We start from the raw sequence: 17,993 nt of genomic DNA on the forward strand, positions 1-17,993 counted from the left end.
AAAAGTCTTCTAAAAACGAGGTGACTCCCTTCCGAAGGCATAGCACCCAAATCTCAAAGAAAAGAAATCCGAGCGCGAGCACCCCCCTCCCCCCCAAAAGCGAGGGGCAACTAAAGGCGACGGTATTGCATTCGAAACGAATCGTCCCCGTTACTCTGTACGCAGCAAAGCTGCCGATCCTTTGCGCACAAAACAGAAGCGTTTCATCCAAGTATTAAATGCTGATGATAATTTAGTAATTCTCCTCGCTGGCCAATCCATGAAATTCAAAAATAAGCTCAGAACCATGGTTGGTGTTCATGTAACCAATGTAAAATCCTCAGCAAATATTAACAACAATCATCACACACAAAGCAACAACTCAAAAAACATCTAATTTCAAATAACCATCCTCTTTTAAGCGTAGCGACGCACGCTGGGTCATGCTAGTAATAAAATAAGCCGCTTAGCAACGCCGCACAAGTGCCACTCGACGTCGCAGTGACCAATCTAAGCCACCAGCTTCCGAAGGCAGCATTTTGGCACTTGACCATCTCGATTCACCATGACCGACGTAGCAAACGGCATTTTGCGAGGCTGGACGTTTTATGATACACACGACATCGATGGTTTCCTCTTTGCTATCTCCGTATCTGTTTTCAGAAATTCAAGATATTTGCACAAAATTCACCGGCTTGGCTGGAAGTTTCATAAAATTAAATTATTATTAAATTAGCAAGGAAAATCTGATAGTAAACAGTTCACTCGTACCAATCGTAATTTGAGCTGTAATATTATCTTACACTAGATCAGCTATAGTCAAATCCCATTGTTTTCCAATGGTTCTACCAATAAAGTCTTCTTATGCCATGTGGATGGTGCATAGTTGGTCCAACTTATGTAGAATTGATGGAATGCCCACGTCACCGTATGGACAAATTCGTTTTTGTTATTCATTTTTGGACATGAATCTGAACAATTGTGAGGAGCAATGACATGTAAAGCGAAAATTCTAAATGTATATTCACAAAATTTAACACACAAAAGGATGTTTACTGTATATCGGTAATGATCAATAAATATACCGTTCTTCGCGTCATCATTCGTTTGAATTCGTAAGATTCGTTTGAAGATTTTGTTTCAACCGTCTTCAATCCAACAGATTCCAGACTACACGCATTGCATCGATCATCTTCTTTGAATGTTGGCATTTTACGACCTCACCACTCTTACCACCTCTCCTAAAAGAAAAGAAAAATCCCAAAAACTGTTTTGGACCCCTGCCTACTGCCATCAACAGCATCATCTGATCTGTAGTTCTACGGACACTCACGTTTGCTCTCCAGCCCATGAACGTTTATGCGTCTGGGCCGTGTGCAGAACAAGGTAATGTTGTAGCCATTTAACGGGATGTCGACCGAGACCATCATAACCTCCTCCAATTGGCAGCGGAACGGTAGCCAAACAGATCGACATCAACCAGTGCTTCATAACGTGGCGAGATGTAATCGCACAAATCAACAAAGTCTAGGCCTCAAATTATGCCATCGCATCTTCTGCCGTGGGCGTTAGAGGTGCTGGTCGAACAAAGACAGGCGTGTAACACACATGCACGGTGCACGCACGTGGGCACAATCGATAATTTGATTTTTTTTTATCTTCCGTTGGTGCAACCCAAACACACACACGATCGTCAAGACAGGTGACCGCTGTCGACCGGTTCGAATCGAAAGGACGATATCTACCTTCAACCGGGTGTGTAGGGCATGGTCTAACAATTATCATAATTTGTCCCCTTTGGAGCTTCTGTCCAACTAGATGCGATTGAATGGCTTCTACAGAAATGAAGCTTTTTGAGACACTGATTGCTGATCAGCAGAGATAATCTCACATTTTCATCAAAAGCTGTATACTCGAATGTCCAGGCAACTTATTTCACTTTTGTTGTTGCCGTCTCGAATTGGCAACATTTGGTGCCCACTAATGGATAATCTGAACTGCTTTTGCAAAGCAATTCAATAATAGAAGATGGTTGTGCAATCATACTAGTAATAAGTTTGACCTATTCAAATTCTTCATTTTTCCAAATTCACCGTTTTGGTGGTGAACGGTATGTTCACATACATATGTTCATTGTGAACATACATATGTGAACATACCGTTTATCATGTATGTTAAAAGTACTTAAAACATATTTTTCTCTCGGAGAATGTCAGAATTACTAACGACTCTTAACGATTCCTGAAACTAAATTATTCGACATGCACCGCTTGTTAGTTGAAAACAGCGAAACCTGACCTGCCAAGCACGAAGAAAGCATCAGGATTTGGAATCGCAACTAAAATTTAACAACGCGAATTTGCATGTAAATCAATATTGTTGTCTATTGTCGTGAGAGCAGCCTCTCAACGACATCGCCGGTGGTCGTCTCGACAATCGGTCATCATGGGAAGCAAATGGAAAAGTCTGATTCTCTCATGGTTAGTGAGAAAGATGACGCCTTTTTTGAGAAAAAGTGGCTTAGGCCAGGGTTATAGCCTTATAATGCTAGCGTGCCGATGCGATCTTAAAATGTCTGATCTTCGAGCAGGACTATTCCTCTAAGAAAGGCTGATCTCTGTACTTTCAGTCGGAGATCAAATGGCTTGCCACTATACCTTTCTAGTAAAGTTTTGGTCAAAGTTACGAAGCCTAAGACCAAACCCAGTTGCTCACAACTGAATGGAGTACTGTGGGAAATCCGTGGGAGATGTAGCAACAAATTCGTTTAAAGTTCATCTAGAAATTACACGGATTTGGGCAGCTACAATTTTATCGATTAAATTTCCCTTTCTGATGCTAACGATATATTGATGAGACCCGTCAATTACAATTCAAATCGTCTACTCAAATTGAACCCATTAAGTGATCCCAGCCCACGATATTCTTCGTCTGTGATGATGCTCTTTGGTGATGCTAATGAGCTTGGACTATAGACCACTTGCAGTACAGTCCACTCATCGATACCGTTGCTGAATTCTATTTATTATACGATGGCATAGTAAGTTTAAACAATTCATTTATGTTGCTGTTTAATAACATTGCCTTAAATCAAACACTGAATTTGTAGGAATACCTAAATTTTAAAATGGATATAAAATAATATTAGTAAATATACAATAACAGAATTAGAATATTTTGAATAGAGAAAATATTGTGAAGAGTTGGAAGAAGCTGTAAAATAGAGACAAAGGCTTCATATGGTAAGACTTTTCACCGATATAACTACTTTGGAATTAATGACAAAAATTTATGTGTATACATTATTCAAGATCAAATGGAAATTAATTTCAATAACTTCAAAAGCTGAATTCATTTATCTACGAAAAGTGTATTTTGTAATTACACATCGTATAGTGCATTGGTAACAAACAGTAGTGCAGCATCTCGTTTTGCATCGTCACTATTTTTTGCTTAACGATGACCATTCCCTACCACGTGGCGACTATTTAATTGAGCAAAGATAAGCTCGACCATGCCAGAAGTGCAAAGAATGGCACGACGATGTTCGTGCCCTACGTCGTCGTTTTTGTACCATCTGAGAAGTGACAGAGACAAGTAGGATAGACCATCATTCCAGAAAGGCAATAATTCCAATCCGCCAAACCATGGTGATCGGGTATTACACAGTCACACCATTCGCAGCACCACTTAGGTCACCGTCATCTTTCTGCAAACCTTGCCCACTAGTCCGTGAAGTTAACCGAGCGAACCTTTCGAAGGCTATGAAATCTCTTGACCTTGAACTATTTCGATGTCACCAACGAAGCCAGCGCAGAAGAACCGTCAATCTTGCGCTTCGGAGGTCTACCACCCATACGATCGAGATTAGCTACAGCAACAACGCAATCCGCATTAGACGGTCAACTTTGACTGCCACCCATCTTGAGTACGTTAAACTCCACCTTTTTGCTTCTATGCCTTCGTGGCCTGATCGGATAGTCTCGTAATCACTGCTTGAAAACGCTACATATGTGCTCCGTTTAACCTGCGAAGATCGCAACTATCGATAAAACGCCCCCAATAACCCAGAATACGGGAGTTTAAATTCATTAGAACCGTTTCTCAACTATCCTTCGGGACTCGATGGTGTCGATTAGCTACCAAGCAAAACCGACATACATGTTTTCATTGGCACCTCACTTCCCATACAGGCCCATATAAAATGTCTTTAAAGGAAGTTCGATTGAAAAGGGGTTAGAAGTCAACTACTATGCATTCGCGTCTCCGTTGTGGCACCTTCTTCACTTCTAGGAGGGCTTAGTCATTGAAGAAGCAGTGTTTATGTGGGAGAGTTGACTAAGTGAATAATATATACAGATCAATTGATCGCTTTTGTGTCGATCGATTGTTGGTTAACAGATAACCTAGGGAAACGGTGTTGTAACAATCACTGCCAGCGACAACACACACCACCACTTCCAAACAGAACACAAGATTACAATCAATTACTGTACATTGAATTAATTGAAATACAACCGACTCATTCAAAACGATTTGATCCCTGAATTGTTATTTACTGCAAGTAAAATGGCGATTCCTAAGATCAATTTGCAAGGGTAGTTCATTCGCTGCAGATAACCCATTCTACCCTGACCTATCCGTTATCCTACACGGTTAACGGTACACGATACACCTATCCTACACGGTTGGTCTAGCATTATATAACGCCTGTGATATAAATATGTGTTGTTGATCAACACACTAGTACATGTTATTTGATGGATGAGAATTTATGTCTAAAATCGATCATTAAAATCATAATGAAACTAGAATTGTTGATTGAAAATTAGTGCATTTCTCTTATACGATGCATCTTAAGTGCTTTACTTCTGCATTCTTCTTCGCTTTGAAGGAAGTGATGACCTCTCCTCTGAAACGTCACATCGTTCAACGTGACATCGTCTCATGCCGTTCTACTACATTTGTTCTCTACACTTGGATGCCCAAACGCGATTGTCATCATACATCACCAAGCCTTCAGCATCGTTCAGCCACCCTATTAGGTTTAGCAACCTGCTACCAAACAGCACACCCAACCAGCTGACCCATCTCGATGAAAATCATTCTTTGTCTCCTTAGCCTTCTCGAGAAACTCTTGCCAATTATTTTAAATTGTTTTACCATTAAAAATAAAGTATCCATGAACTATATTGTATACCAGCAAGGTTATGTGGATCGAAATAACAGCCCACCAGAAACCACTCAGCGACGTGACCATTTTTATTGCTATGCTTGTGGTGTATCATATATTGTATGATAGTATAATAACATGAAAGGGACCACTGTTTACGATGAGCAACTGTCAACCAACCACTGTATGAATCCTTTACGCAGTAAGCGCTTATCGAACTATCAAAAAGTTGGACCGTTGTCATTACAATTGAACTTCTTACAGGCCATTCATTTTTGTTGATGTCGGTCCCAGGTTGTGTGCTCGATATCAATTTGCATCGGTAGCTACCATGTACCAGTATGTTGTTTTTAAATGTAATAAAATGCAAGGGACAGTGTGCCATATTAGGCAATTTTCGAACAGAAACCATACGAAGCAACCAAATGAGGGAACAAAGAAGGCAATGTTTAACCATGCAATCAGTCGTTCATTTCATCATTTTACTTGCATAGATGGCAGCATATTTCAGCTACATGATCACAGTACCTACAGAATAAAATCGCTAAAAATAAGGTCATACTACTTTAATCATACTCCCCGCCCGTCAGTTATCAATAAAAAAAAATACTTTAATCAGACTACGGAAATCTTATATCAAATCTATTGCCCGATTTTTCACCGCATGACGGACGATTCTTCCATCAGCGATGTATTGCTTGATTTTTATTAACTTCAACGACATCGAGCATCTCTTTTGTTTTGGGAAAGAAAATCACTTTCTTCTGTAAAGTATACAAGCCATTTATCAAATAGAGAGCATAGTTCAACCTTTCACACATGCACCTTTACAGGCTAGTAAGAAAAACAATCAACCAGCCATTATGACCCACTCAAACGATGCACTTCGGCGTTGACTTTCGATCTTGATATAAATTGCATCGAGTATTACGTTCCCTTAAAATGCTTTGACGCGTGACGAGAATGGATGGGAACAATGTCGTTTATGAAGATCACGATCACAACACACTGGTTCGCTAAACATTCGCGTGGGTGCGCTTAGTGAATTGCAATTGCTGTACGTATGCTATACTACAAACACTATTCTGTTACTCTAGGACTTAAACGTCTGCAACTAACGTGGTCCGTTCAAACAATCTTTTTTCTGGAGCAAGATAAAAGATATCTAAGTCCCACTACCATTGCTAAATGCCTGATAGGCTCTGATTGTGAGACTCGATTATTCCGTGTCGTCTAACCTTTCAGACTAATACAACCGTGGGTTGTGCTACTCCTTCTTTTGTTCTGTAGAATACATAATCATTGCTCCTTACTTGCCTGGAAAATAATTATTTGCCAATTCATTTTCATTTGGATTTGGTCTAACTACAACTAGCCAATATCGTCTCATGATTTTTTCATCCCTTCACATTAAGCATATAGCCCCCCTACTGGAAGCGTGAAACCTAGCGTAAAAGCAAAGTGTAATGCCAAATCGTTTACGCTCCTGTTCTTTCTATGATTTATATCGACAGTATGTGTTCATTGTGAGTGTGTTTAAGTCTTTTCCTCCTCCAAAATATTATAACTTTGCGGGAAAGTCGCAAAACAAGAACAGATTTCGGTGTAAAACATTTTATATTTCAAGTCCGCCACACAAAACGTAATCGATTTGGTATTACACTTTGCTTTTACGCAAGGTTTTACGGTTTGAGTTACTCTTTTCCATAATGCTTTAGGAATGGAAAGGACAGGAAAAAAGAGCAAAATCTATAAACATAAACTTTATTTTGTGTATTTTAATAAAACATCGTTCAAACACAGGCAACTAGAATCGGGTAGCTGATAGACAGAGGTAATAAAATAGAATTATTGTATAAGAACACAACAGCCCAGCGACAACGGCGTTCAGGCGTGGATCCATTCTTTCCGTTCACGAGACCGCAGCCAACCAGTCTATATATGAAAGGGTGCAGAAAAAATGTATTCAAATATTATACGTTTGATAGTTCCCCACCCATATTGCTCAGTGCAAGTTCAATGGATGTACTGAGTCAAATTATAATGGAAAAACTAAGACAAGCTTGTTTGTCTGCCGCAGCAGGGTTTGTCGGAGGGAATTCTTATACCCCGTCGATTATAGGAGTACACGGAACAACAGGTTTACCAAACGGGGAGGCACTGAATCTCACGGGGTAGGTCACCTACTTGGGAGCGGTTGATTCAGCTCATTAGATCATAATCGGTACAATACGTGCAGCCAACAGGTCGAAGAAAACCGACATAGCAAAGAACGCCAACTCATGTGTGACACTGGAAGATGGGTTCACCATTTATGATTCAATGGGTTCTTCTCTCTTCGTCATTCCGCCTTTATTTCTCAAAAATTTTACCGCAATGCGACAACAATAGGTTCTCATTTTTATGCATCAACGAACAGGTTGATGCGATCGCGAGATGTGAATGAGAATGCTACGGTTCGAGTGCTCCAAGGTGATTTTATATCTTGAATGTGAAGCTTTAGCCGGGCAGCTGTTGGGTTTTGTGTGTAATATGTAAGAAATGATCAGGGTGATCACAAACAGACGCAATTATGAGTTCCGGAAGTGCACTCCGTTGGGTGCATGATTGAAGGGTCTTATGTCATACCTTCATCGTCGAGGGTTGAACGAACCACATCCTCATGGCAAGAATATGGTGGTATCCAGAGAAGACTTGATTTGCTTTTAAATGAAGATCTCCAAATTTTATCATACCTTTATGAGGTACACTGAAATTGGCTGTTTGGTGTAGCTATGCTTAATAAAGTCTGTATTATGTGCTATTAAAAATAATCATTCAGTAGTGACACATTAATAAATGAACTACGATCAGAAAAAAAAATTAAAACGTTTAAAAGCATAGCTTCAATTGTCAGTCGGATGCAATAGAATCAATACATATTTGATTAAATGCACATCTATCGCCCACTTCATCCTATGCTTGTAACTGGCAGGTCGATTACCCTAACTCATTTTTCATAACAGCATTTTTTTTTTTCATTGATTCCCACACTTTCTTTCCTTTATCAATCTGCTATACCCTGCCACACTACTTACCAGTCATGCCTTCACTGATCGAGATTCAGGCACGCTGATTTAGCGCTAACATGCCGGCGCCACCACCTGACCTTTCAATCAACGATTATCGACGAGCGGGAATCAACGGCCAACGGTACATTTTAATCGAGCTCCGGGAGTCCTTACGCAGGACCATGGTAAACAGCTTCCAAGCACAAGCTTCGGCTACCCATGCGGTAGAGACGATCTCGGTGGTGATGATGACTTAATTAGTTGCGCTTTGCCGATGCCGCCACCATCGGAACCATCGAAAAAAAAACCGGAACCGTGATGCGCAGAACACCTATCCTAGAGGTATGCATAGGGGCGACCTGTCCATTTCGCATTTTGCTTTTCACTCTGCAAGTCTAGCCAGCAAATCAAGCAGCGAGTCATAATTAAAACACATTCAAATTAGATTCAAATTAAGATATCTTCTTCGGGCAAGAAGTAGACAGCACCTTCCTCTATTCCGCTACTGTTGGATTCCCAAAAATAGGTAAAAGAAATATTTTACTCGTTACCGCTAGCGGTAGCTGTCGATCGCTAAGTTTTACGATCATCAGGAGCAGCTTCAGTAGCACTCCTGGATAGCGCGCGCGGTCGCCTGCGTAACTGGTTAGACCGGGGCCAGCAGGAAAGCAACAAACCATGATACCCACATGATAGCGTGCTGGTTGCATGACTCGCTTGTTGGCTGGATGTGAAGAGCGAGGAAATATCGATTACACTAAAGATTCATTAATCAAGTCTTATTTCTTCGTCCGCTCAATCTGTCTTTCCCTGCTACAGGATACCGCGTACAACCCTTTAAATCTCCACACCATACCATGTAGAGTTTGGCCGGATTATCTCATTCACCGAGCTAATGATGAAACTCGGATGTTTCGTTCCTCATGGCCGGAGTTTGCAGCTTCCTAGCATCAACATGCGGCCGTCCAAGCGCATTGAAATCGAAAACCAAAGAAAAATAACGTTGGAAATTCTCCGACGATCGATCCTTGAGGTCAGAAAGGGAAAAGCGACCTGTTAAAATTAACGTTTTATCCAGATAAATAGAAACAAGAAACGCAGGTTATGATTGTGTGGTAGATTTTCTAATTTCGTGAATTAAGGCAAAATAATTCTACGTGTTGATAGACAACACTTTCTATTTCGTCCCCTGTTCCTCAATTTATCAAAAAGTTAAAAATGATCAACAGACTACAAATCGAACGAATGCGCATGAATCTGTTCGACCAAAATCAAGATTTATCTTAATTCTTTAGTGTACATAGCGTAACAATGTTTGCCCGACTCATTCACCGGTGAGGCCTGGTAAAGCAGATTAAACCTGTTAATAATTATCACTCGTTAAACGATCGCCTACGGTGATATGAATTTCATAATGAATTTTTAATGAGACGTGCAATGGCCTTTCCCGCCCTTGGCCACGTCCTGACTTTGGGTGAAGAGCAAACTAACTATTAGTATAATGTGCCGTCCATACGACATGGTGTCAAAGCGGCCAATGCTTTAACTGAAAAAGGTCCGTGAATTAGATCTGAAAAAAGGAACTGAAAAAAGGCGGATAAGGAACAACAGAGAGACAGAGAACGTAAGAGAGAGATAAAAGGGAGAAAGAAAGAGAGTGTTGGATGATGTGAAGGGTTACTAATCCTTCTTTCCACTTTTGGTCAACCGCCCATAGCTGATGGTGTTTCAGGTGCTTCCATGCGGTCAGATGACTTCGATGGCAACGAAGGAAGCGACATAAACCCTGTTAATAGCTGTCAATTTGTAAAGTCACACAAAATCGGCCCCTCCTCACTTCTACCCTTCTAAGATCGCTCAGTGATCGGTTACGGTGGCCGTTGGCGATTTGCTTCATCTGTTGTTTTCTTGTGTGTCCTGCTTTCCGCTACCTCTAGCAAAATCCCCAACCGTTGTGGGCTTTATTTTACTCCTCTCGATGACCGCCTCCACTTTAGTTGCTTGATTTCAAATCGACAGTCCACCCACACCACGACTCGCGTTCGAGGCGCAATAACGGTTCCACGGCTTGGGATCCGGGAAGCCGTCCGTTCCAACATTCACAGCCTAATTCGGAAGACTTCAAGTGACCCCCACATTCTCCAAAGTCGGGAATCAAAAGTCAGGTGCTTCAGACCACCTGCGACTCTGATCGATTCTGCTTGATACTCTCAATCAACTGACCTGATTATCCATTGGTACTTGATTTGATGTTTGATTGGCTTGGGTTCGTTCGTTTTGTTCACTGGTGCGAGTCAATCAAAACTGCGAAATCTTTAAAAATCGCTGTATGGGCCACTTTGCGTCATATACAATTCTTGGTTTGGCCTGCGTGTTTGCGTTAGGCATGTGCCGCAGCAGTGTATCAAGCTTTCGTTTCGATTTCTTTTCTTTTAGCGAGCAGTGACCAAAGAAGCGACAGAGAGTCATCCGACATGGTTTGATGATGCCACTCCCAGATCTGGTCGCGGTTGAGGTTTCACGCCCGGTCATAAGTGCCACCCAAGCGTAGCGAAGCCGTCAGTAGCTGTTCCGAGTGGGAGCCAAAGCGACGATGGCGAATGGCTGAGATCAGAGTGTGGCCCATCGTGCACCAACCCCCTTAGCCTGTGAAGGTGCACAAAATGGAATCCGCTGCAAGTGGATTGCTTTGAGACCCCTTTGCTTGGAAATGGAAAATGGCTTAGCCTTCCGATACGCATGAATCTTGATTTAAAAAAATCAATGAGATTCGTACTATCTACGAGTTACTACTTTTCAACTTCATGTTTCAATTGTATGCCAGATTCTTACCGAAAAAGCTCTTTTGGCGAGTCTCATGGTTAAGGTTTTCGCAACAAATAATTTACAGAACCCTGCAAATAACTTCCATTCCTTTTCTTACTTTAATTTGACTAAAAAGACTGCTTTTTCTTCGGCATTATCACGTCCAACTATTTTTTGAGAATATTAATTAGTAGTTTTAAGGAAAACCCAGAAGTAATATATGATTAGTCTATCTATATATAAAGATATAGTTATAGATATATGAAGATTCGAACCAAACTTTGTGTGTATCTTCTGTAGGTATCAGAATAGGATGTAAACTTAATTTCGTCCCCATCACTTAAGTTATTCAAAAACTAGGACAATTATGTTGCGTAACTTTCTGTTAAACTATTATTTGATATTTTTCTTAGATTTTTCATACAAAAAAACTAATAATCCCACATTTTCAAAGTCCCAGCTCAAACAGTTATTTTTTAATGATTTTTTAAAAATCCGCTAAATCACCGAACAGTAGTTGCAATACTGAGCGCCAAGAGGCGTTGTGAGCGCGAATTAATTTAATTGATGAGAATTTTATCCTAGAAGGCTTAGCTCAGACCGGTTTAAGCATACTCAGGCAATATGCATAGTTCGAATTTTCGAAATTTCGTCAAAGACAAATGAGCTTAAATGAGTCTCACAAAAAGTTATGTATAAAAATTCAAAATGTGCACACACATTACTAACAGTTCAGGATGTACTCGATTGCACTTTTAGTAGGAGGTAAAAAAATCCGCCCTTTCCCTAAACTGCGTAACAATCAATGATGATGATTGAAGCGCGATATAAAAAAAGCCAATTATTTTCAATCGTTGAGTCTGATACCGAGATCTGGCCGTATCGGGGAAAACACGGAACATTCATATTTATGTTGCATTCTTTAGGTAATTTGCAAGCATTAACTACATGATTAGCTAAAAAATAGCATTCATGTGGAATCTTTACTGAAAGGTAATATATACCAAATATTAACATTTATAAAGAGCTGTTGGAAGGGTCCTAACTCCGGGGGGTAGCATTAGGAGCTCAGCTCAGTTATGGGAGAAATGATCGTTATGGGATGGGATGCGTGAATTCAATCTGATTAGAAAACTCCTCTTTTTGGTCAATTTCTTTGCGACGCCAAAAATCTCCCAAAAGCGAATCAAAGGCGACCTGAGGTGAGGTGAGGGGTCTGAGGACTGCTTGATTTTACCAACAAAATCACTTGTCTTTAATAACGTTCTGGATTACTGGAGTTCATGGTTCGCATAACTTCTAGTAACGGACACTTCGTGATTGCAGTACACGATGTTTTAATTCATGCAGCTACGGAATGCACCAATAATGTTTACATTCTCTAGGGCTAAGAAAAGTAAGTCCTAGAGAAAGGCAAAGAAAAAGAAAGTAGAAGATCCTATTGAAATAAACCATAATATTCGTAACAGTAGTGTCGTTTTCTTTTTCGTTGATCGCAATTGATACAAAACAACAAACAAAACTCACCTAAAGGAAACTAATCAATTCTTGGTTCATAAGCATTATTAACTGAAATGGTCATCATGTTGGAGACACATAACTATACTGGTAACATGTAACATACGCTGGCCTATATCAACAAATAAACTGAAACCAGTATGCCCTCATCCAACCTCATACACTATCCGCTTAAATTCCCACATTCTGAGTATTTAATTGATACTTGATACTAGCACTTCAACCACAAAGGAAACCGTTTCCTACGTATGGATTTTGTTCAATTGATCGTGAACGATCCTATACTACTCACCGTTCATTGTGCTTCTCCAAAACAGACTCGTTTTCGTTGGGATGGAATACCTGGAATAACTTGAAAATGGAAATTTAAATGGATTTTTTTTAATGGAAACTTAAATAAAATCTAATCAGGATTTTAGCAAACATGTTTGCAGCATGGCTATTAGCAATGTAAAACATCCCATACTGCAATTGGGCGGGTACCCTACCCGTTCCCCCATACATTATATTTTACATTTTATTCCACAATCATCCACTCGTATGTTTTGTGACAATAGACAAATCTGTAATAGGAAATGGGAATCCTTAGGCAAAGGTTAGAAATCTACAGAAAATAAGTTGAATGTATTTTCCAACTAAACTGTCTACCAAAAATAGTGAAAGATACTTTATATATTGCTGTAACATGCGTTTTAAGGAGATATTCGAGTGAACCATTGTATCATTACGGTTCGAATGACTTACTGTTTTATTCTAAAGTTTGCCATGAACCGTCAAAGGAGATTAGAAAAACCGAGGCATACGAATCATTTCTGAATAGTACGAGAGTATGTGTACATGAAATACAATTGTTTCAGAATGCTTTATTTATAACTAATCTTAAAACTTAGGTAATAAATTACCTCACTAGATATCTTAAGTTATTATTGCCCTTCATAAAAGTATATTCTTCTTAATACTATTAAAAAGCGTCTAGCTCTTTGTCAATCATTCATAGCCCTTACATATGACCACTAACCTACACTTTTTGGTATTCTTTATCATTTCTCTCAAATCGGCGCAGGTGTTACGTAATACATTCCCATATCGTTCATAGCTTGTTGCGGGACATGACTATAGAATGTAGGCTGATGCCCGGGAACAACAACTGATGAAGGATAATGAGGCTGAGGAATGGTAACCGAATACTGTAAATGGTGAGGATGATGATCTATATTGGAGTACTTTAGCGGCAGATAGTCGGACATAGTAGATGTTGGAAGCACTTGATGATTTACTGTCGTAGGGTTGTGCCGCGCGGGATGGTAGTTCTTACCTGTAGACCGAGATGTCTTGCTTGGTGAGCTCTTTTTACAACGATCCGGAAACTTGCGAGACAACTTCTGACAGAACAGGAGCCAGAGTGGGGTTGAGGAGGCCGCGATTGGGGGTGTCGGTTCCCGTCGTGGTAAAACCGTGCCCGGGTAGTTGGCTGATGATGCATAGTGATGCGAGTTCCCTTGATGCAGATAACCGGATGGCCCATGAGTAACTGTTGGATAAACCATCGGCAGGTAATGCTGATGTGGCGGTTTTTGCTGCAGTGTATAGTAGTAATTGGCCGGGTAGTAATGGTAAGGCGTTTGGCCAACTTGCTGAACATATTCGCCACTCCCCATAGGCATATGTTGAGGTAACTGATATTGCGCCTGGCCACATAATGACCCAGGCGATGTAACACCTACTGCTTCACACTTGTGATTACCATGACCACAGGCAAGATTCACACTGTAACCACTGATTTGCTGCTGGTGTGGCTGACATATTCTGTAGATTTCCTGCTGATGCTGTTGCATATACTGTTGATATGGTGTAGGTGGATTGAGGGTGGCCTGATTCAGTAGTTGATGCTCATGCCCATAACCCACGATGGGATAGTAGTACTGACGCATCCAAACCTGTGGTACTGGTGGATGTTTTTCCATCATCTTCTGCTTGATGTCCTCGGGCTTCGCGTACGTAAATGCCGGAAACCAGAAGGGAGTGCTGTTGCCGGATACCGCTTCCGGAATCTTCGCAATATACTGCGGCCGTACGCTTGGATTTTCTAGATCACGCTTCCATCGAGAATAGTACGGTCCGTCTTCCGGCTTATCTCCAACGTACAAGCAGCAGCGTTCTCGATGGTCGTGATCGCAGTGGAAACAGTACGCTGGACTCGGAGTGGAGCACCGAGACATCGGAATATTCTGGTTCAGACCAAGCATCAAACTCTCCATTCGCAGATTTTCCTCTACCCGTCGGATGTCACTGATGCGAGCATTCGTGGTTTGGACGGTCCCATCAACGTACGAATTGTGCAGGCGGGAATCCCCAAACGATGACCGATGTCTCGAGCGGGATTGTCGCATCGAAGCGTCTGAGAGCATCAACTGTTGACTCTGCCAGTTGTGGCCACTACCAGTGCAGTAGCCACTGAAGGCCTCACTAACGGGAACCGTACAAGAGGTAACGGCTCTGGAGAACATTTCCGTGACCTGTGGCTCAAACACCTCACCATTCGTCATGACGGCGTTATCGACGTGTCCTTCACTGTGAACTGGAAACTGATTACTTGCACACTTCACCACTGAACTGTTTCCAATGCCCATCTATGATTGATGGAAAACACAGATGAGAGTTGAAACTCGAACTGCAACACGTTGCGCGCGACACAATCACTGGACGAATGATGCTGTTCTTCGCTAGAACGTTCCCCTTTAAAACAAACAGATCATTCGACTACCTTAAAGACCCCGTACCTGTTCCGTCCTGTTTCAAGTTACATACCTTGGTCATGGAGGTAGATCAAGCTCCACAGTGACCTAGTCTTCTCGTTACCTGCCTTACGCAGCAAAGTGAGTTTTCCATCTACCAAGAATAACCAAAAGGGAGGTGTATTATCTCCGTTCTGCATCGTTACTAGCACACCCTCTGCGTCGCAAACTCATAAACGGTGATAAACAAGTTGCCAAATATTTGTCATTTTCTCTTCACTTGTGCCTATTCTCCAACAATGAAATATGCTTTCGGATCCTTCAACTTAGTGGGGGCGTTCCTTGGCATTAAAGTGACAATATTGAAAAAAGCTCATAACCAAAGGATTCGGCATGCTAATTGTGGGTTATTTTGTACATTTTTACTCTCGAATCGTTTTGTCGTTGGTTTATGGCACGGAGAAGTGGTGAATGATCGTTGTTACTGTTAGCGTCTGAATGCAAGCGTGTAGCCAGCACCACAAAGAACATTCGAAATCGGCACAGGTAGCTCTACACATTTCGGGGTCGTTCTATAATGGGACGAGAACGAATTTTAATGTAATAATCATGACATGCTTACTGAATATGAATACATACATGCTCTCCATGTTTTCTATTCCACAATTACCATGCTCGTTCCAGCCCCAACAGTACACATGTCCGCTGCTCGATAAAGCTACGCCATGCTCCGATCCCAGGCTTATGTCGGAAACTGCCTTCACATCCTGTATTTCTAATGGAAGCGGTTTAGACGAAGCTTCCCCAGAGCGTCCTAACTGGCCATGGTTATTCCGTCCCCACAATCGCACTTCGCCGCTACGCGATAGAAAGCCGGAATGAGTCCAACCGGATTCCAGTTTTAAAAGATCTTGTGCAGCGATGGGCCAAGGCTCGTCTATACACTGACTATGCTTATTGGATCCGAGACAAACTATACGGTTTGTCGCCAGCAATAGTACCAGATGATTCTCGCCGCTAGCAACATCTACGATCGAACCCTGGTCATCCACGCAACGTATCGTTTGATGACTACCATCGACTATCGGGTATTGCCCATCTAAGAATTTACACTTTCCCAGCACCCATAACTGGCCGGATTCCATCAAAACTGCCATATACTGGAGACCGAAGACAACCTTTTGCACAAGACCTTTGCAGGGTAGAGTCAATTTCTGTGGCTGTATTACCAATTTGACCTTTGGCTCCGCAATCTGCTGCCATACATTAGAGCCCCATACGAACAGCTCGCCTTGTCCGTTTATTCCTGCCGATACATCCCAGCCAGCAGCAAGACTAACAAACTCATACTCTCCAATCCGGCCGAATCGTGTGACATCCTGTGTGTGCTCCATTCCAAGCTGGCCCCGATTATTCCAGCCGCAGCCATACAATCGCCCATCGCTTAGCCCCAACAAGGTGTGTCCACCACCGGCGGCAAAGCAACGCAAGTCGCGAATCTCTCTGAAAGGCACATCGGCCACGAATTGTGGCGTTTGCTGCTCCGATGAATAGCCCAGTCCAAGTTGACCGTGACTATTGGCACCCTGAAACGGAAGAGGTTAGATTCACAATACCACCCATAATAAGCCGAGCATCGAGGACTTACCCAAGCAAACATTAACACGCGGATAATTTGAAACAAGGTGCAGGTGTAGTAATCCCAAGCATTGCCGAAAGTGCCGAAAGTGCCGAAAATGTTAAGGATTTCCCACTTTCCCCCCACAACGAAGAAAAATAGCAAAACAAGAATCGAGATCTGTTTATAATGCTCGATTCGTCGTTCGATTTTTTCTCGGATCAGATAATTTATAATAATTTTCAGTTATTGGTGTAGTTGGTTGGATAAATTTAGCATCTTCGTTTCCAGGACCTGCGGTTTGCCAAATGCGTTGCTTGTTTGAAGGATGCGAAAAACACGAATCCCTCCCAAGCAAAGGCCAAGGTGCGGTACGCTATTTCCCTTTTCCGGTGACGGATTACGCCTGCGATCGGCTGAGACAACTGGCACAAAAGCGGTTGTTCTGGTGGTGTCGAATATGTGGCGTTGATCAGACGCGAATACTGCATCCATTGTCGGTTTGCTCCAAACACTTCCTCAAAGGTAAATCATGAATATGGAATAATTTAAAAGCCATTAATCTGCCGACTTCCATCAACAGGTTTCTGCGCACCGCTATGGGATGTATTCGATCCCGATTGGATCCCGAGTTTATACATACCAGCAGGCGGCGCCGGTACGAAACGTTCCATACCATCGGCTAACAAGCTTAACGGGAACGATTTCATTGAAAACGAAAAAATGACCGTCGAAAGGATCACCAATCCATTTTGGAAAACGAGTCCCGATGCCACTACCATACGGAATGAACTGATCGATGAGATCATTTCCTATCCCATAGGTCGAGTCTATAGCATGTTAGATGAACAGAGTGATCTGCACAGAAACTATGGAGCCGCTTATGATGTTACTCATCTTCCGGACGAACTGAGAAATTGTCTTTCCCGCCACTCATCCTTACCGGGTGCAGCTCCGGAACTGTTTTCCTGCAATGCTAGGGCTGTAACACTTGTCAACCTGGCGATGCAACCAGTCTGGGAAACTGAGCGGATTATCATGAAATTACAGCACAGCGTTCTTGAGCTCATAAACCTGATGAATGAATGATGTTCAATCACTTTTTGTTTTGAAAT

General features: G+C 41.8%; 3 protein-coding genes across 3 annotated transcripts; 1 reads left to right on the top strand and 2 right to left on the bottom strand.

Moving 5' to 3' along the window:
- Window positions 1-13,440: 13,440 nt before the first annotated feature.
- LOC125949098 (uncharacterized) lies at window positions 13,441-15,474 on the bottom strand. Its single transcript, XM_049675795.1, has 2 exons — window positions 15,334-15,474; window positions 13,441-15,261 (listed from the first exon to the last, which is right to left on the bottom strand). The coding sequence occupies exon 2, from the start codon at window positions 15,153-15,155 to the stop codon at window positions 13,575-13,577; it is 1,581 nt and encodes a 526-aa protein (XP_049531752.1). The 5' UTR covers window positions 15,156-15,261; window positions 15,334-15,474; the 3' UTR covers window positions 13,441-13,574.
- A 125-nt stretch (window positions 15,475-15,599) lies between these two features.
- On the bottom strand, window positions 15,600-17,099 carry LOC125949101 (secretion-regulating guanine nucleotide exchange factor). The gene is made up of 3 exons (XM_049675801.1): window positions 16,909-17,099; window positions 15,900-16,846; window positions 15,600-15,832 (listed from the first exon to the last, which is right to left on the bottom strand). The coding sequence occupies exons 1-3, from the start codon at window positions 16,918-16,920 to the stop codon at window positions 15,748-15,750; spliced, it is 1,044 nt and encodes a 347-aa protein (XP_049531758.1). The 5' UTR covers window positions 16,921-17,099; the 3' UTR covers window positions 15,600-15,747.
- Window positions 17,100-17,186: 87 nt separating this feature from the next.
- On the top strand, window positions 17,187-17,985 carry LOC125949103 (uncharacterized). Its single transcript, XM_049675802.1, has 2 exons — window positions 17,187-17,403; window positions 17,462-17,985. Exons 1-2 carry the CDS (start codon window positions 17,187-17,189, stop codon window positions 17,965-17,967), a joined length of 723 nt encoding a protein of 240 aa, XP_049531759.1. The 3' UTR covers window positions 17,968-17,985.
- Window positions 17,986-17,993: the final 8 nt, after the last annotated feature.

Source organism: Anopheles darlingi, chromosome 2 (assembly GCF_943734745.1).
Source record: "Anopheles darlingi chromosome 2, idAnoDarlMG_H_01, whole genome shotgun sequence".
Taxonomy (NCBI): Eukaryota; Metazoa; Arthropoda; class Insecta; order Diptera; family Culicidae; genus Anopheles; species Anopheles darlingi.

Bases quoted from the DNA above. Each gene is read 5' to 3' on its own strand.
- LOC125949098 (XM_049675795.1), bottom strand. From the start codon at position 15,155: ATGGGCATTGGAAACAGTTCAGTGGTGAAGTGTGCAAGTAATCAGTTT.
- LOC125949101 (XM_049675801.1), bottom strand. The intron at 15,833-15,899 runs GTATGTATTCAT...GTCCCATTATAG, and splicing joins ATAGAAAACATGGAGAGCAT to AACGACCCCGAAATGTGTAG.
- LOC125949103 (XM_049675802.1), top strand. From the start codon at position 17,187: ATGCGTTGCTTGTTTGAAGGATGCGAAAAACACGAATCCCTCCCAAGC. The intron at 17,404-17,461 runs GTAAATCATGAA...TTCCATCAACAG, and splicing joins CTCCAAACACTTCCTCAAAG to GTTTCTGCGCACCGCTATGG.